The sequence below is a fragment of the Clarias gariepinus genome, chromosome 2 (assembly GCF_024256425.1).
Source record: "Clarias gariepinus isolate MV-2021 ecotype Netherlands chromosome 2, CGAR_prim_01v2, whole genome shotgun sequence".
NCBI lineage: Eukaryota > Metazoa > Chordata > Actinopteri > Siluriformes > Clariidae > Clarias > Clarias gariepinus.
The window spans coordinates 26,233,603-26,254,359 of record NC_071101.1 but is presented as its reverse complement, the minus strand read 5'-3'; the positions used below and the strand labels follow the sequence as shown (position 1 = coordinate 26,254,359).

General features: G+C 37.8%; 1 protein-coding gene across 3 annotated transcripts in view; it reads right to left on the bottom strand.

Annotated features, from left to right (window-relative positions):
• cadps2 (Ca++-dependent secretion activator 2) overlaps nucleotides 1-20,757 on the bottom strand; it is a 154,313-nt gene that overhangs the window by 79,186 nt on the left and 54,370 nt on the right. For all 3 annotated transcript variants that reach the window (XM_053477639.1, XM_053477645.1, XM_053477651.1), the window contains exon 3: nucleotides 12,431-12,763. In XM_053477639.1, coding sequence (XP_053333614.1) covers nucleotides 12,431-12,763 — 333 coding nt within the window. The remainder of the gene's footprint in view (nucleotides 1-12,430; nucleotides 12,764-20,757) is intronic.

The following is a 20,757-nucleotide window of genomic DNA, read 5'->3' as shown; positions in this document are numbered from 1 at the left end:
GCGTCTCTGTGTGGACAGGCCCTAAGTGTGTGGTTTTAAATGATTGTGACTGAAAAACAACTGATGAATTCAAAATGAACACTAACTTACAATACACTTATAATTAAGCTAATTTGCATCTACTGCCAGTCTCCCTCCTTCCACATGAGAGATCTCTTGTCATGCTCTAAAAGGCTGTTCAAATAATGTGTTTGCAGCAATTTACTAAAGGTTAAGGACAACTAGCAAACAGCCAGCCCTTTCTCCAGGTATAAACAGTTTACACACTGATTTCCTACAAATCACTACACTACACATAGTGGGTATGCTAAATATGCTAATTGAAGGGGTCTTTTAAAGTCACTCACAGTGTTTTTTCAGCTATTTTCAATTTTAGTCTTAGTCTAGTCAAGTTTTTGTCGACTAAACTAGAGTCTATTGTAGACTAAAGTTTTTGGTTCAAAAGTATGTGACAATCATCCTGCTCACCCATTCACAGAAAAAAATATATGAATTAAAATTTTCTAAAACACTTTTAGTTTAGAAAGGACATATGCAAGGAGGTGTGAATAATCATGAATAATGCTGTAATTCACACAAGAGAAGACAAAGACCCGATCCTTTCAGTCAGGTACAGTATGTGACAGAGTGAAGTGCTTAAAGAAAATATTTTGAGGACAAAAGAAACATTTTTTATTTATAGCTTATTTAGAATATAGTAAACTGACAGGCAAAATAACTCTGCAAAAAGCCAACTCGTACACCCTATGTATGTAAAAGAACACCACATACCCATCATTTCCACAGTGTTTTTTGCTGATTACCATGCACTGCATTGCAATGCACACAGACTGTATGTACTCACAGGTGCAGGATATAAAGATGTCTTTGTTCTTGTGTATCTTGTGATTTCTCCCTCCTGTGTGTGTCCTGTATGTACAAAAGGCTCATCACGAATCCAGACCCCATTTGGGGTCCAAGTTCCTATGCAGACAGGAATCGCTGAGTGACATCCTGAGTCTGTGTTTTCCATCACTTAGTGGACTGTCGGTATTTTGCTTTTTGTCTTCACCTTTTACTGAATTGCTGTCTGATCATGTTCACTGTCACATCACAACTGTTTATTAAAAAAAAAAAAAAAAACTAGCATGCTAACAAAATAAAATACTGTATATTATCATCATCATCATCATCATCAATCACTAATGGCCATGTACAAAAACACCACAAGGTTTAGTAATGTCATAACAACGACTTACATCTGAACATCTAACTCAGCTGATATTCATGAACATCTGTTAGCTCCATAAGGCAGTATTTAAGCCACCGGTAGCTGAAGTGTTTTTTACCATAGCATATCATAAGCTAACCTAAAACTGTGCCAAATATATATTAGCTACTGTTAGCTAAAGCTATCCAAAACATTTACAAAACATCTGTAAGCTAATGTGACGGAAGGCTAAGCTGTGCAGGTGCTTCTCGCACTCACACACAGTTTACACACTGTTGTGGTATGCCAACAACACTATGTGCTTATCAGTTACTGCTACATAAGGCATTAGCTTAGCCAACATGTTTGTGCTAAGCTACATAAGGCAGCATGTTAGCATGGTAATCTAAACTATGTAAGTGACATTGAAAGACACGAGGAAAAAATCTTAGTTTTATATTATCATAATAAGACTTAACTAACCAATCCTAACAGCTTGCTTTATTTTCCTCCTCAGCTGCGGTAAATCACTCAACAAAACAAAGTGGTCGGAGTCTCAGCGTCAAGTTAAAGCTAAACTCCTGCTCACAGTCCTCACTTATAGCAGGTTTGAGGGGGAGATGAGAGCGAGGGATAGTGGGAGATCGCTCTCTCTTTAGACACATAGGACCACAGTTGTTAAGTATGACAGGGTGAGTCTTCCCTGTTCACAGGAAATCAGCTGGCATTTCTACTTGTCCACATGCCCAACAAGATCATGACTCTTTTCACTCCACTCATCTAAAATCTTGCTGCAATTTATAAAATATATTTCCTTTCTATACTTTGGTGTGTGCACATGTACAGTATAAAAAAAAATTACAATTATAGAATTAAATAGAATTAATATTTACTATTAAGTTGCACATGCATAACGAGAATTTAAATACAAAAAAAAAATGATTTTGAGAATTTGTGCCCATTCAATCAAAAGAGCATTTGTGAGCTCAAGCATTAATGTTGTTTCCAGATACTGAAGTGTGATTCATTAGAGAACACATTTTCACTGCTACAGAGTTCAGTGTCGGTGTGCTTCACACCAATCCAGCTGACACTTGGTACTGCACATACTGATCTTCAGCTGTTCAGTGATACAACATGGTACATCCTTTAGAACCCATTGGCCCTGCTCTGCGAGTTTGTGTATGGTCTACCACATCCTGGGCTCCTGCACTTCTATTTCACAGCAATTGCATTTGGAGTTCACAGGGGTGATTCAGTAAGCCAGAAATTTCACAAACTGACTAGTGGCAAAGGTAGCATATTATGACATTGCCAGGTTAAAAAAAAAAATAACTGTGCCTGTCAATATGACCAATTCTACTGCCACTATTGGGAGTTAGTAACCATTTCATAATCGATCACTGCTTGATGAATAATAAGTTTAACCACACAGTTCGGTGCTTCTTTGATGGTTAAAATTCTGTCAACCCAATTACCCAATAGTTTTTTTGCCCTCTGGGTGGTGCAGTGGTAAAGTGCTCGTCCTATCATTTGGAGATCGCAAGTTCGATTCCTGAGTGATGCTGTAACTTCTCGCAGCCCGAGATCTAGAGAGAGCTAATTGGCTGAGCTCTCTTAGAGGGGACGGATTAGAGGTACTTAGTGCTCCCACATTAATCACGGCTCTACAGCCAATCAGCGTCTGTGAGCTCACGCAAGCTGAAGGAGCAGATAGGGCTGTCCTCTAAGTGTGTTATACCGCCTCGAACTGTGCGTGAGCGATTAGTTTGAAAAAGATACGGTCGGCTGGCGTCACGTGGTTCAGAGGGAACACGTGATAGTCTTTGTGATTTTTATGCCTAATTTTTTTTTTAGGCTTGTGCTTGTGTTTGTGTTTAAAGGAGGTTGTCTAGGCGCTATGGATGTGAACTACACACAGAGAACTGGTATTGTCTGAATTTTACACCCAGTAAATCAAAACAAAAACAAAAAGTACCTGCATAACCCCTCACTGAATATGCATAAATTTGCCTGTCCAAGTACTGACTTAACTTTTAGACCCAAATCTCTAGCTGTGAATATGGTTCTTTAGCCTTTCCCCCATGTGTGCTTACTGTATGTGAGCACTTTAGTCTTCTGTCTTATTGTTCTCTTGTGCATCTCCTATTTATCTCTTTATCCTTGCAATTTTGCAGTGTCTCAGTCTGTCTTTTACTGTCACTGTGGAATTCCTGCAGTCACATACTGTCACTCTTAAGGCCCTTCCACAACAACCACCCAGCTAAATGGTTTTTTGTCATTCACTCTGTCAGCCGACTCCATCCATTAGCATTTTTCCATCCATCCCTACCCTGTGATTGTCATTTATTCTACATTTATACTCCAGGGAGATTTCTCCCTGCTACTATATGGCACCCTCACTCACACAGTTCTGCACTTATCCGTCATTAACTCAATCACAAGTTCAGTGACTTCACTCTACAATTGTTTTAGATTTTCCCCATCTTCAATTTACTACAGTATAAACTTTCTTGTAAATCATTTGAAACTGGCTGATGGAACAGACGGTTAAACCACAGGTGTAAAATGATAGAATAAAGATAATCAAATTATTAGAAAGAGTAATAACACAGCCTGGTATTATAAATGTTATTATTCATTCAAGTTGATGGATGACAATACGTTAATCTGACTAAGGCAATTAAAGGGTCAGAGTATAGCATGAAGTCTTTATTCAGCTTCTTATGTTGTCACTATTGATTAAAGTACCTGGATAGCTTTTTTGATGTAATCTAACGTGTTAGGTCCGCCATTAAAGTACTCAGTTATTTAGTAATTTTTTCAAAAATGTAATCCGTTATTCAGACAATTTATGTAATCCGTGCGCCAGACAGCAGTCATTCCCATTCCGTTAGTGTGTGTGTGTGTGTGTGTGTGTGAGAAAGTCGTCCTACAAGCCCTGCCCCGATAGCCCCCTCCCCCCGTTATTCCTGCTGTTATACCCACATCTCACCTACAGTAGGGTTGGGTACTGAAAAACCGGTACCTATATAACCTGTATGTACCGGACCAAAACAGACTGCGAATTTCGGTGCCTCATTTCGATGCAACTTAAATGTCTGAACTGTCGATTAAAATATTTGTTCTCTGGGGTTATGATTAGGGCTGCAACAACTAATCGATAAAATCGATAATTATCGATAATGAAATTCGTTGTCAACGAATGCCGTTATCGATTAGTTGGGCTGCTCACGTCACTGAGGCGCGCGACCACAAGATGCACAAATACACACAGATACACAGCCGCTCGCGCAATGGAGGTTACAGGAGCGTCTGCAAGAAAAAACGTGCGCCCGAGTCCTCCAAGGTTTAATAGCAGTTCACATTAAATGCCTCTAAGAAGACGGCAACCTGCACGCTATGCAAGACCGAGCTTTCATGACATGTCATGCACGAACACTTAAAAAGAAAACATGTTGGTGTTACGGATGGCGAAACGTTAGCAGGGTCAGTAAAAACAGTATCTCTATCGTGTAAAAAGTTTAAGTGCTTTTGTTTAAACTGTTTGCTAACTTCGGGACAGTCGCGCTAGATCTGTTCTTGTGCTACTCGCTAGCATCACATTGCGCAATCACCTCATGAGCAAAAGTGATTAGTTAAATGGCGCTACTTTAGATTAGCTTAATTTACACGGTGCGAATAACAGCAGAATATTACATTTAGTGATTGTTGTGGTTTACAGCGAATGCAAATAACAGTATATTTGTGACTATTAGCTTTTTGCATTTCTACAGTTTTTATAGTCTACTACAAAGTTAACTTGTAATTTACTGTGGTTTTACTTATGCATACATCATTTTATTATACAAAATTACATTATTTTAGCTGTTTATATCTTATCAACTGAATATATCAGTGTATTTTTTAAACTATATATATATATATATATATATATATATATATACACTGTGTGTGTGTGTGTGTGTGTATATATATATATATATATATATATATATAAACTGTATATATTATATACTACATTTCATTTAAGGTTTAAAATGTCAAAATTAAAGAATATTAAACTCTATATGTGGCTTTTGCATTTTTAAAAGTTTATTTTTATACATAAATAATACCCTGATTTATGTTTTTTTAATAGTTATAAGCAAAATATAAAATTTAAGAAGCGGTTAGGGTTTATCTGATTAATCGATTAATCGAAAACACAATCGCCCAACTAATCGATTATCAAAATAATTGTTAGTTGCAGCCCTAGTTATGATGACACAATTATAATAAGCATCAGATTCATCAATACACATGATCGCTAGTAAAATTTAAATACTGCATTCATGGGGTATCAGAAATGATCGGAAAAATAAATGATTTCCTTAATTTGAAAAATCTTGAGAACTTCGGAAAGCATTGATAATACAAATCCAAAACATTGTTGCAGTGATGTTACTGTCTATTTAATTTTTGTAGATTAAAAGTTTATTAGATTAGATTAAAAAATCTAAAGCACAAATCATCAGGAAATGAGACCACCTAAGATGCGTGTGAATGCAGCAGCTAGCCTTACACTTGCTCTGACGGCAGTAGGTGGTCTACCGCTGTCTTAGCTTGCTAAATTAAACAACTTTAGTTAAAATGCCCAAAGCTAAACGGTCAAAAGTGTGGCTATATTTCACAAGAAAGGATTCCGACACTGTGACGTGCAGCAAATGTTCTACAGCAGTTGCGTGTAAAGGGGGAAACACGTCAAATCTAATGAAACATTTGACGGCACACGGAATAAAGTTAAAAGCAGAGGAATGCAGCGTGTTTGACATCTTGCAGTCAACAGCTGGCACTATCGGTGTGGACGACCCCAGCCCCAGTCATACCAACCGTAGCAAAAAGGAGTCCACCGATTATGATGACATCAGCCTTTCACAGGTTAGTCGTAGGCTAATGTAATGTTAATTGCAAAATGCAAATCTTACATTCATGCTAACAAATGGTTAAACCATTTGTAAAATGTTACTAATGTAACATGGATTCTGTTTATAATTATGTCTTTTTAGCTAGTACTAGTAGTACTACAACAGTGACCCCATTTACAGTACCATTGCAATGAAGGCTAATTTGACTAAGGAGAAGGTGGAGGAACTTCACAGGGCTGTGACCAAATTTGTGGTCAAGGGACTGCATTCCTTTTCCACTGTGGAATCCCCATGTTTCAGGTAATATATATATATATATATTTTTTGGTATATAGGTTTATATATATATATTTTTAAATATATTATGTATATAGGAAAGGTGTCGTACTGTATTTTGCCAGTTAAGGCAAATATGATATATTTCTGCAAAAGAATTTCTAAAATTTGAAGCAGTTTATTTATTGTAGTTGGGTTAGGTGGCTTATGTTTTTTTGTTGTTATTTTTTGTATTTACAGTGGAACCTCGGATTACGAGTAACGTGGTTTACGAGTGTTTTGCAAGACGAGCAACAATTTTTAATAATTTTTTAACTTGTCTTAGTTAACGAGCACCGAGTATCATGTTTCACGCATGCGCTTCTTGTTTTAACAACAAGCGTTACGTCATCACAAGTGAGCCAACGGTTTTTCTCTCTCTTGCAGCAGAATTGTAGGTAATCGTCTCTCCTGCTGGGTGAATACACACGCGCTGTGTGTGTGTGTGTGTGTGTGTGTGTGTGAGAGATGTGCGTGCGCGCACACACACACACACACACACACACACACACACACATTAATGGAGAGACCGTTTTTAAAACCGTTTAAAAAATTAGCAAGGAACATCGCTAGTCACACTCGCGTGAGTGTATACTAACGGGATTACTACTGTAAAGTAAAACAACAACAACAACAACAAAAATTAAACAGCTCCTCACCTTTGAAAACAGTCGCGACAGAGGAGAGTTTGTGTGTTTATTTGGCAACCTGAGAGAAGGGGAGCTGTAAAGCCGAGACCTATCGTCTCCCCTGCTGGGTCTTAGTGCCTGCAGTGTTTTTGAGTGTGCGTGTTTGTGTCTGTAGAAAGGCAGAAAGTTTGTGTGTTTGTTTGGCAACCTGAGAGAAGGGGGCCGTAAACGCAAGCGAGCCCCCCTTCATCCCCCCTCCTCTCAGGTTGCCAAATAAACACACAAACTTCTCTCTGTCGCGATTGTTTTCAAAGGTGAGGAGCTGTTTAATTTGTTTTTTGTTGTTGTTTTACTTACAGCAGTGATTCTGTTAGTATGCGCTCACGTGAGTGTGACTAGGAATGTTCCTTGCTAATTTTTAAATGGTTTTAAAAACAGTCTATCCGTTAATGTGTGTGTGTGTGTGTGTGTGCGTGCGCACATTTTACACACATACACTCTGCATGCACAAACGAAAACCCTTATCTGTCGGGGTTTAATTTTACATTTTTTTAAGGTAAAGTACAGGTTAATTTGTTTTATTTTTACTTTATATTTTGTATTAATTATATTTATGTATTTTTTTTTTTGGGCTGTAGAACGAATAATTTAAGTTTCCATTATTTCCTATGGGAAAATTAAATTTGGTTTACGAGTGTTTTGGAATACGAGCCCACTTCCGGAACGAATTAAGCTCGTAATCCGAGGTTCCACTGTACTTATATATTCATATATACTTAAAACTTTAAATATATTGTTTAATTTTAAGCATTCAATTTTTTGTTCAATAAAAAATTATTCTTGTGTCATCCACCAACATTTTGTGGCTTTTGTAAAGTATCAGCAGTTAACAGATTATGGACCAAACCTCGCTGATTAATGATTGGAAATCTGGTGAAATGATTCCAAAGGAACAATCTTCTCCTGAACATCTGGAAGACAAAGGAGCTGACAGTGGACTTTAGTACGAAGCAGGAAAGGAACTACCTGACCCCCGTCATTAACAGAAGCCCAGTGGAGAAAGTGGACAGCTTCAGAGACCTCGGTGTTTACATCCCGCAGGACCTATCATGGTTCTGTCACATCAACACCGTGGTGAAAGTCTCTTCCACCTCAGACGATTGAGAGACTTCAGACTGCCCTCCAGGGTGCAGGAATTTCTACTCCTGCACCATAGACAGCATCCTGACGGGAAACATCATGACCTGGTTCAGAAACAGCACCATGCAGGACAGACGAGCTCTACAGAGGGTGGTGCGTTAAGCTGAGCGCATCATCTGCACCAAGCTCCCTGACCTGCACACAATTTACAGCAAACAGTGCTGGACCAAGGCCAGGAAGATCGTGAAGGACCTTAGCTACCCCAACAATGGACTGTTCTCTCTGTTATGGTCTGGAAAGCGATTCCGCTCCCTGAAGGCCAACACAGAGAGACTGAGGAGAAGCTTATTTCCCCAGGCGATAAGGTTTCTCAACCACATTCTTGGATTGTGCACACAAGTCACCTTAATAATAAGTCTCTTTCATGCATATTTGCAAACCCGCCTGGCCATTTTTCTTTATTTACACAAAAATGTCAATTTTTTTCTATATTTTTCTATTGCACAGAATATTTTTATTTGTACAGAAATATTTTTACTTCATTTTACCTAGCTAAATTTTATTTTCGATTTTATTTCTTTTTTTCATTCATATTTATTTCTTAATTAGTTACTTTAAAAAGTAAAGTCCACAGGCTTGTTCATTAATCACTAATAAAATAAATTTAAGGAACAGAAAAAAAAAAGAAAAAAAAACTTATACTCCTCTACCTACTCCTCTTTCTATTTTTCTTAGGCATCTAGAGAGTTTTACATTTAAGAACACATGAACACACTTTGTATCAGTGCATATGAGCGGAGTGAAGCAATAAGAATTTACGTGTCTTTCACGGAGCTGTTCATCCTCTTTGCTCCCCCACTTAAATTTGGACTCCGCTCCACTTATCACTAAGCACTCTAACAAAGATTGCATCCTGCTCCACTCAAATCGCCATGGTCATTCTGACTGAAAAGTGTTGGATGACTTTGCAAGTCATGCATGCATTCTGAGTTGTGCTTGGGGATGTTTCAAGTTCGTGGTGTAAGAGTTCCCAGAACTAAAGTGAAGCAGGACATGGCATGACCCTCCCTCCTTTTTAAAAAAGCCTCTCTGCTCTCTGTCCTAAATCCGCCGTAATATGCTTCCCGCTTGCTCACTGCCACTTGCCTAACATGCACTGCTTTGTATATAGCTGACACTTTACATTCACTAAGCATTTTGGAAAACTACGTATTAGTCAGGGGAAATATTTAGACTAAACTGAGAGATGAACTGCTGTGTTCATTGTTGTATTGCATCTTGTCAGACTTTATCAAAGCCGATGAGCAAATCCTCTTTAATCGTCATGAACACATGCAAAACAATAAAAGGAATTATGGTTATGAACTGTTGGTTAACACAAACCCAGGTGTAAATATAATCAGCAACATGACCAGTGGTGGCTGATGAAAGCTGTAGTTCTGGAACTCAGTGGGAGAGGAGGGAATCACCATGCCTAACTTGATAATCCCAATGGAGTTATTATGCCATTACATAAAAAAAATATATAGATAAATTAAGGCAGGGAATTCAAATTTTTGCCTGACTGTGGTGTACAGCTAAGACATTTAAAGTAGTTTTCATGTCACCATAGAAACTAGTAATACACACACACACAGACACACACACAGACACACACACAGACACACCAGGTTGCGCATGCATACATGCAAGTGTGTATAAGCTATGGTGCAAAATTTCATGTGAGGCCTCTCAGGCATCCTATTGTCAGTAGATTCCAACCTGTCTGACAATTTTCATGAGTGTTTTGTCCCTTCCCCATGTTTGGGCATGTTAAGACTCCCAAAAGCCCCGAACAGTGAAAAAAATAAATATACAGTGGAACCTCGATTCACAAATTTAATACGTGCCTAAAACAAAAATAATACAGCACTAAAAGATATATAAACTGCACAAGAGAGTGTGAACACTAAATGTAAACTATATGACATAAGCACTTTCAGAGACATCAGCACTATTATAGCAATGACAATGATGTTGTAGCCGTGATGTCATCATGCTGATGTCATTGTGCTTGGGCCCCAACAATCTTTAGAAGAACAAGAGGGTTCCTTGACAGTCACTTTCAGAAATCAGCACTATCATAGCAATGATGCTGTTGATATTTTTCACATCCAATACATGACCACACATGACTGAAAAGTTTGAATAACTATTTTGATAGATTGCAGGTCATTATTTTGAGGTAGGGCTACACCTGATCAGGCCACTTGATTGGATGTGACCAGTTACCAGTTTTCAGTCTTTAGGCTTTAGCTTAACTGGACAGTAAATCTCTCCTGTGCTTTTCCTATCAAAATAGACTAACAATATAATGTTGCAATCTCCAAGCTTCACAGTATAAATGCTTTTTTTTCCCTATATCAAACGCTTAGTGCCACTTCCTCCATCTTCCAAAAGGATGTTGATCACCTGCAAATTTCAGTCTGGCTTTTTTATGCCAGTCTTGGACTAGGGGCTTCTTTCTTGCAGAAAAGGCACTGGCTCTAAAAGAAGCACTTTTATAGCCCCAGGTGCACTATAAATGTTTGGCCTTAACTGTATTGTATAGCAAACTTTCACATTTTGATTCTATGCTACTGGAATTATCTTTTATAGTTTTCGACCTATACATAATAAATCTTGGATAATGTACTTAATGAACTCTTTTCCCCAGTTCTGTTTGTGCAGAGACAAAGAAGTACAACTGTGTCAGGCAATTACTGTAAGGCCACTCGGTATCTCTGGAAATGGATTGCAAAAGTTATTAAAAGTGCCTGTATGTCCTTAATATGTAGCTCACTCTGCTAATTGTGCTAATGTACCAAACGACAGAAGAACCCAACGACTGCTATCCAAGTCTCTTTTACTCCTACGTTCCCTTTTGAGGTCTTCTGGCAGATAACATCCAAGAACCAGCTGATTATTTCTCTGACCTTTATGAACATCTTCAAAGAGGGCAGTGATTGGTAAAACCACCTGACTTCAGGTAATTAAGGTAAAGGGCACTCAAAGGCATTCCACAGAAACATCAATGAAGTGAAAAATGTAAGAAGTAATGACATTTTAAAAAGTCGTTTTAGAGAACTATTTAAGTTTTTGGATTGCACCAGACTGCATATTAATTTTTATTTTATTTTAGAATTTAAACAAAAAGCCAACATTTTCGCTACAAATTTGTTTCAGGAAAAATTAAAATTAAAGAAACCGATATAATATGGTACATATAATATTTTTGAGCACAAAATACAGGTTACTGTTAAGATTTCTTTATTAAAGCATACATAGAATGTAGTTTTTGCCGATAAATTTTAAGAGTACTGTTATTGAGTTGGATCGAAATGCTGAGTGGACACCTGAGAGGATCAAAATGCCGTTCAAAGATGTACAGCTGACTGTCAGGAGATGAAAAACAAATTGAATGAAAACAAGTTAATAAACAATCCTTTTATCTTGTTTAGAAAGGAAATGCATTTAGACTGTTTAAACATGATTATTATGTTAAAAAAATAACTAACTGCAAAAATACTATGTTGCAGTAAAATAATTTTCTTTTCATCCTATAATCGTGCAAAAATTTGTCCTTCGCCATATAGTACATAATGCAGGATCTGATCAGTGATTTTGATTTATCTGGAATAAATTGTTTGCTGATGTTCATACAACTGAAATAACATGAAATCTATGAATAAATAAGGGTGAGTGCTACTGCTGAGTAGAAGCAACTACTCTCACAAGTAATGACGTTGGGTCAGATAAAAATGCCAACACAAATAGCTGAAATATTTTTAAGTAATGGTAAAAATGAGGTCATAATTCATTGTTCATAATTCAAGGTCAGAAAAGAAATGTATCACGTTTTGCTTGTTTATAAAATAGTGTGATATAAATCACAGTGACACTAGCAAATCATGCATGTCTGTAAGCCCACGCAAGCGGAAGTGGGCGGACAGCACTTTATTTCAAGTAAGTCATGCCTCTTTCTCCTGCTGCATAAACAACACTTGGAAAAAATGCAACAGACTGGCTTCACCTAGTCATCCCTAGTCAATCACCAGTAACTAGTAGTCAGTAACTGTCTTGATAGGGTAGAGCCCCAAATCGGTGGGAACTGGCAACGACAGTCAGAGGAAAAAACTTTAATAAAAAACACGTTTTAACATTTCTCATAAATCATAAGGAATGATTCCATACAAATGTATAACATTCAAAAACATGAGAATAAAACCCACCTGGCAAGCATTGTAGAGCAGCTGATGCTCAAATTTCTTGATGCCCAGGATCTGCTGGAACATCTCGTAGAGCTGTTCCTTACTGAGGATGAGCTCGGACACTGCACTAAAGGGCATGCGTACTTGTGACCGCCGCTGGTCTTCCTCTCCCTTGGAAATGACATCATACTTGGTGATCCAGGAGCTTAGCACGGTCTCTTTGCTCAGACCATCGATCTCGGGCAAGCTGCGCACGCGGCGCTCGATGTTCTTTTTGAAAACTTCACGGAAATCACTGGCTGAGCAGCCACCACTCTGCACCATTCGTGTCACACGCTCACTTTTTAAAAAACCCTGGAGGGAATAAATGGAAGGATTCATTAAGTTTATGCATAAGAACAATCATTTCTTGAGGGTCATGGATGTAATGTAGTGTATGTAATTTCAATATCTCTATAAGCCTCTAGTCTTTAGACTAAAATGTCTAAAACATCTATTTTTACCTTAACTATATAAGATTGAAATACGAAAAGGGACTGCTGGAGTATAAGAAATGTGAAACATATAGAGTGTAATACATTACCCATGTCTGTTTAATTGAATTGTTATTTATTGATTCTTTAACTATTACAGCCATTTTTAAACTATGAAGCAAAATGAAACATACAAGAAGCAGCAGATGGGGATGATTCCCATTTTCTTCCAGAAGGTAATGGGGTGTAACAAAGTCGATTTAGCTGCATTGCTTCTAAAATGACAGAAATATGTTCATACTAAACCCACACAGATTTTACCACATGAGGAGAAACTGGTGTGCGAGATAAAGAAAGGTGGCAGATCACACAAGAAGCAAATGCACTTAGGCCCCATTAACATGAATTATTTGCAAGGTTCAAATTAGGATTGCATTTTAAGAACAAGTCAAATGTGAAATTTATATACACAAAAAAGATATAGTAAGTTCATAATGTTCAAAATCATTATAGCATTTAAAAACAAAACTAGCAAGGCACAGTTATGGTTGAGAGTTCCACAAACCTCCTGCTTTTTTGTTGATGTTTTTTATTTTTATATCCATTTTTTTTAGTGTCCCACATATGCAGTATAAATGAGTGATTGTAATTATTATCCTGCAGGGAGAACTAATCACTTCCTCCCTCCCTGAGAGCTGAGAGGTGTCTTAGCTAATTAGAAACAAGCAGGAACAAGGAACAAGAACAAGACTTAATGTTCCTCCTTTACTTCAATGTGTGCTCATAAGATCCTACTGTAAGCCAAGCTCCATCTACTTTCTGCGCTTACAGCCACACTACAGTACTGTCATTTCTATATTTGGGACAAAAATATTAAGACGACCTAATTTTATCAATTACACAGAGCTGTATTCAGATTGAGTTACAGTAGTAAGGATGCAATCCTGAAATTGGGCACATTAGTATTCAAAAGTGACTAATGGCTTAGATACTGTTCAGAAGTTGTGTGAGTTAAGCACAGTGGCCATCATTTATCTTTTTCTAAAGATGTATTCAAATGTTTTTTTTTTTTTTTTTTTGCACAGTATTAAAACTTTTTACCAGATTTGCTACAGAAGTTACAGAAACACTGTCTTTCTTGCTGTTTGATGAAAGCTATACCTCTGTAAAATAACCAACCGCATGCCCCGCAAAGCTTATTTGCCTTTGGTGACGCAAAGGTCTATAAAAGACAAAGCACTCGAAAATAAAATTACAAATAAAAAACCTAAACAGGCTCCTCAGAGGTGAATTTTTTTGTAGACATTTGCATGATAATAAAATATATTACTTAAACAGGAAATAGATACTGTACGTTTTAACAATGTGTCTGCACTTCACAGTTAGAATGCGCCAATGTGCTCTTAATGTTCTGATTTGTTTGTTTGTTTGTATTTGGATTTATTGCCATATCAGCTTCTTAGGCTATTTCATGGCAAGATTCACATCAAATATTAAGCTGATTTATTATGTTATGAAAATGTAAGTGATTAAGAGAGTAGTGAGAAAGTTAAAAGGATATAATAATAATAGATCACATAATAGCATGGTCTTGGTCAGAAGTACAGGGTTTTACATTTGGTTCTTTATGTGTACTTTAGACAGAAATTGTAAGAGTTTTTCTGGTTTTGCCTTGCAGAATATGTTTTTTAAATCTTGTTCCGGTAGAAATAGTTTTCTTATGGTGTTAAAACTTAGGCAGTCCAAAAGTATGTGTTTTATGGTTAGGGTAGTTCTGCAGCACTGACATTATGGGGCTTTTTCATCCTTTAATAAATAAGCATGGGTAATGTTTGTATGGCCTATACAGCACCTTGTATATACTACCTGGTCGTGTCTTGATTCAAATGGGTGATAACTTTTTCCTACCACTGGGTTTATTTCGAAAAATTTGTTTTTTTTTGTACTGGTTCCATTCTGCTTGCCATTTATTTGATATGTATTGATTTATCAATGGTTTAAGGTCAAAGGGTGGAATTTGGCATACGCTAATTGTTTCTGTAAGAGCTTGTCTTGCTGCCATGTCAGCTTGTTCATTTCCCATTATTCCACTATGTCCTGGAATCCAGTGGAAGATAATATTGTGATGGTTCTTCTGTAGTTGGTTTGCCTTGATTAATATATCAGTGATTATTGGGTAATTTGTTTTCATAGATTCCAAGGCTTGTAGACAAGATTTTGAATCGGTGAATACTAAGACGTTTTGTTCCCTTTCTTTTTCAATATGTTCCAGGGAAAGTAACAGAGCTCGAGCTTCTGCTGTAAAGGTGGAACTTTGGTCTGGGATACAGATTCCGTAATAGTGTTGGTCCGTTATTGCTGCTGCAGAAACATGGTTGTCCATTTTTGATCCGTCCGTGTATATGGGTTTATGGTAGGGGAAAATGCTTTTTATTTGGAGGACTTGTTGACGGAATATATTCTTATTATAAGTCAGTTCCAGATTTATATTAAGCTTTTCCAAGCTCCAAAGAGGTATTGGGCAAAAGTGTGTCTGACTTAGGATGTCCAGATTTATGCCTAAGTTTTCCATGTGAGGTCTGGCGCATATACCGAAAGGTTTGATGTAGTTTGGTCTGGCCTCATACAGATTGTGGGAAGAAGATTGGAATATAAGATGGATTTTGTGGATTTGTTTTTATCTTTGTTGCATACTGGAGAGCTGGTTTCAAGCATCTTATATGAAGAGGTGGTTCATTTGCTTCTGTGTATAGGCTTTGAACTTGTGAGGTCCTGAAGGCTCCCAATGCGAGTCTTAGTTCTTGGTGGTGGACAGTGTCTAGCATTTGCAAGTATGATTTTCTGGCGGATACATAGACGATACTTCCATAATCCAGCCTGGATCGGACCAGTAGTCTGTACAGTCGTAGTAATACTGTGTAATCCGAGTCCCATTTAGTTTTTGCTAGTGACTTAATGATGTTCAAAACCTTTAGACATCTGTTTCTTAAGGACTTAATATGAGGAATGAAGGTAATTTTGTTATCCCAAAGCAGTCCTAAGAATTTAGCTTCTTTGACTATTTTAATTTGTTCTCTGTCGATGAATAGTTCTGTTTCATGATGCAGGAGGCAAAAGTGGATACATATGGTTTTTGTTTTTGTCTTAGAGAATCTGAACCCATTTTCTGTGGTCATTCATGTACTTTGTTTATGCATAACTGTAAGTGTCTTTCGATTGTACTCGTGTTTTTCCCCCTGTAACATATACAAACATCAACAACATAGAGACTACACAGTATATTTGGGCCAATAGTATTTACAATGCTATTTATTTTTATTATGAACAATGTGACAGAGAGGATGCTGCCCTGGGGGACTCCTTGTTCTTGAGTACACAAGTCTGACATAGAGTTTCCTATTTGGACATAAAAGCTTCTGTTAGATAGGAAACTGGATATGAAGGTAGGTAGGTTGCCTCTGAAACCCATTTTATGTAGAACTTTTAGGATCCCGTATTTCCTGGTGGTGTCATATGCTCATAAGTCGAAAAGGACTCTCATCTACCACATGGTCCTTTGACCATGAAATGAAACCATCACGGACATATTGCTCAAGTCTTATTAGGTGGTCTAGAGTGCTCCTTCCTTTTCTGAAACCACACTGGAAGTCACTTATTTGATAAATGGATTCCAGTTTCCAGACGAGTCGATTGTTTACCATCCTTTCCATGGTTTTGCACATACAACTTGTTAGTGCTTTAGGTCGGTAGTTGTTAGGGTCTGTATGGTCCTTGTTTGGTTTAGGTATAGGTATAACTGTTGCTTCTAGCCAAGATGGTGGGATACTATCAGTTCTCCAGATTTTATTAAAGTTTTCCAATAGAATGGACAATATGTTTTGGTGTGGACAATACGTGTTTCAAAAATTGGTAATGGACTTTGTCTGGTCCTACTGCAGTGTCATGGCAGCATTTTAAGGAAACTTATAGTTCTTCCATAGTAAAGGGTTGTTTATATGGTTCTAGTTTTTCAGTATGGAAGTTTAATTCAATTCTTTCTTGTGTTTCCTGAAGTCTTCGAAATTTTGGGTGGTAATTTTCTGCTGAGGAGTTTCTTTCAAATGTTTTTGCTAAACTGTTTGCTATTTCTGTTTCTGGGTTAGAAGGGTACCTAGCTCATTTATATGTTTTACTTGTGGTCCACCTCCTTTTCCTTTCATTCTTCTTATCACATTCCATATTTTCTTTGTAGGTGAATTTCTTGTCAGGCTTGATACAAATAGATTCCAGCTTTGTTTCTTTGCTTCGTTTATATATCTTCGTGCTTTTGCTCGGCTGATTTTTACATTGGTGAGATTTTCAACTGTTGGATGTTTATTTAATGTTCTTACCGCTTTTTTCCGTGCCTGTATAAGTTGTTTGCATTTATCGTCAAACCATGGGTTGTGCCTTTTGGATTGTTTGGTGGATGATTTTGGGATGGTTTCATCTGCTGCTGTAATCAGTGTGTTTGTGAACCACTTCATGGAGTCCTCACGGTCCTGATAGTTCTCGATAATTCTCTCTTGGCAAGCAGTTCGAAATGCATGCCAATTTGCTTTTTGTAATTTCCATCTTGGGGGGGGATTGCTGTATTTGAGTTACTGTTAGGCCTTGTTCACACGGGCGTTAAAATTGAGCGGTTTTTTTGCGTTCATAGTGTCCAGTGAGCGCGGATCAAGCGGCGAGTGTTTTCTACACATAGGAGTCAATGAGAGTGTTCACACAGGCTTTGGTGACGTGCGTTTGTCCGGCTGCGCGTTTATACGTCATAAAAACGTATAAATTTTTCTTGGCATTCAAAACCCAACGAACGCAAGGAAACCGCTTCTAGTTCGTTTTCTGCGCGTCATTTTACGCTTCGGAGGACCGGATATATCCCATGATCCTACATGCTATACATAGGGAAATGTGGAAATGGGCAACATATAAAAAATTTATTGTTGAAAAACTTACGCGGAAAATTTTCGCATTTCTTCATGAACCACAAAAAAACTTTCTTTAATCCGACGTTGTGCAGTCAGAGAGTGAACCCGGTAGCGGCGGGCTTTTATATCCAGTTTCCGACACACTGCCCCCACAGGTTAACACACAAACTACAATTTGGGCTGCAGGCTGACGTTAGACGGAGACAAATCAACGGCGGTGTAGAAGTCAATCAAACGCCACCACAAAATGCAACATAAACTTCTAGGACTTTTAGAGCACGTTCGTTTATCCAAAAACTTAACGCCCATGTGAACTAAGCCTTAGAGTGATAATAAGTGGGAAGTGGTCACTTCCACAAAGGTCATCCCATACAAGCCATGAAAAATCGGTCAGCAGTTCGGGGGTGCATAGTTAAGTCGATGCCAAAGCAGATTCCATGGCCTGGATGTAAATAGGTATGTGAACCATCGTTTAACAGGCACAAGTCATTTTCAATTATGAGCTTTTAATTTTTTTTTCCTTTTGTGTCAAGGTGCTTGCCTCCCCACAAAGGATTGTGGCTATTTACAGTAAGTCACCTATGAGGATATAAGGTGTTGGTAGTTGTCCTATTAGTCTTTCCAATTCTTGGTATGTTACAGTGTTATCCAGTGGTATATAGATGGAACACAAGGTAATTGTTTTATGTAATGTCAGCCAGACTGCTACTGCATGTATGTTTGTGTTTATTTTGATGCGACTGTAAATGACATCATTCCTTATTATTATAGTTGTGCCACCTGAGCCCAACAAGGGGATGCACAGAGCCAGGGATTTCCACCGGGTATGCATTAAAGATATAGGGATGATATACTTGAGAAAGTAAAACAAATGTTTTACTCAATTGACCCTTAGCCAACGCCTTCTGGTAACCTGTGGTATATCCAGGGCAAGTCTTGACCAGCTGATTGATTGGAATGGGGCAAGTATTGTGTTGCAGCTGAGACATCCGCAGTATGTCACATTCCTCAAATACCAGGATCTCGGCATCCCCTGACACGGGTCGCAACTCACGGCTTAACAAGTTGCCCCATTTGTCGCCTCTTACGATCAGCAAGGGGGTGCTAGGGACCTATTCTACCCCAGGGCTCTACGGGGAAATGTTGGTCTGATGTAGAGGCAGGAAGAGGTATGAGTGTTATAGGAAGGCTGGTGTTGGCAAACTAGAAGGTATATGACACTTTGCACCTTCAGTCATAGCAGCTCAGTCACGTATTGGTCTTTTGCTGCTACCTCTAATATAGTGCTGAAAAGGATTAAAAAACATGCTGTGGAAAATGAGATGCATTTACATACCAGCTGAGCCAGTGAAGCACATCATCCCTTCATTTACTGTAGCAATATTCCTAATTGAATGACTGACATTGTCTTGGAGATTTATTATTACTTATTTCTTTTTTTAATGTATATATTTATTCCTAACTAGCGTTAGTACTCATAGTTTATGGGTTTGTAGAAATAGTTAAAAGGTTAAAGCTAAAAATAAGCTACTGTAATCAGCATCTGTCACAAAACTGCTTATTACAGTCCTTCCCTTCTACTCACCATTGTGATTTAATGTATAGCACATGGTTCAGTTTTTATAGTGTATGTGCCATTTTTTTTTTTTTTTTTTTTTTGGAGTAAGCCATGCTGTGTCCACCATCTAATCCTGGGTTCAGACCTCCTAAGGAGGTCTGAACCCTCCTTAGGATAGTAGACTTTGGGACAGCATCCCAAAGTCTACTATCCAATGTCCACTATCCTGGCTAGACTATACTCTGCAACCACCTTAAAGTTTATATTTTCCTTTATATTGCATCTCCTACACAGCAGATAGTCAACCGGAGTACATCTTCCACCATTCTTATGTCACCCTGTGATCTTCTTACTTCTTAAAATATGTATTCACTGCAATTTCCATCATTTTTTAAAAAAAATCTACATCCCTCTTCTGAACTCCTTTCCTATACAACAAATACACATCCCCTTTGTTCCCTTCTACAACATGCCCATTAAGGTCTGCTCCAGGCACCAATCTTTCTTCTGTGGGGACAGTTCTTTCTTCTTTACATCACATCCTACCTGTGAAGCATATGCACTGATGACATTTATCATTACCCTTTCTACTTTCAGTTTTACACTCATCACTCCATCAGACACTCTTCTCACTTCCACTTCCTTGGCATACTCTTTCCTCAGTATTAGACCTACACCTACACTCTTAATATCTAAAATATGGTCTCATGTACACACAAGATATCTACCTTTATCAGAACCATTAGATCAGCTAGCTTTCTCTCCCTTTACCAGTCATAGTGCCAACATCCCTATTTTAACCTCTTTTAACCAGTATTTGCGCTTTTGTTTGTGTTTGGTGAGGATTGTGGTAGTTGAATGATATACTGTAAAGCTGATCAACGTTTACATTTAACAAATTAATTTTTTAATAAATTTTTTATAAATTTCAAAATTACTGGAATGGGGTTAAGAGCCATTCAGCACATTATTATAACCTGTATGGACAGTGCTGAATCATTAACTTTGAAAACTGTGCAAAAAAAACTGTGCAATAAAAAATCCTATCCTAAATCCTAAATCATATCTATGTGGAATAGTAAAAGTAAGAGCATAAATATAGTACACAAAGATTGGACTTGGAAAAAAGGAATGGAAAAAGCTCATACAGTCTAAAAATTCCAGATTGCTGTATTTGGTTGAAATGACAATAAAAGCCTACTTGAACTTGCACTTGACCCGAAAACCAGGGTGATGTGTGTTAGGATAAGAAGGTAAGCGCACAAAGCGGTTCACCCATCATGCATAGTGGCCACTGTACAAGCCTCTTGAGGCAGTGTTATGATCAAATTGTGGGAGTTGTTCTGGGAGCACAAGAATTCTGTGCAACAC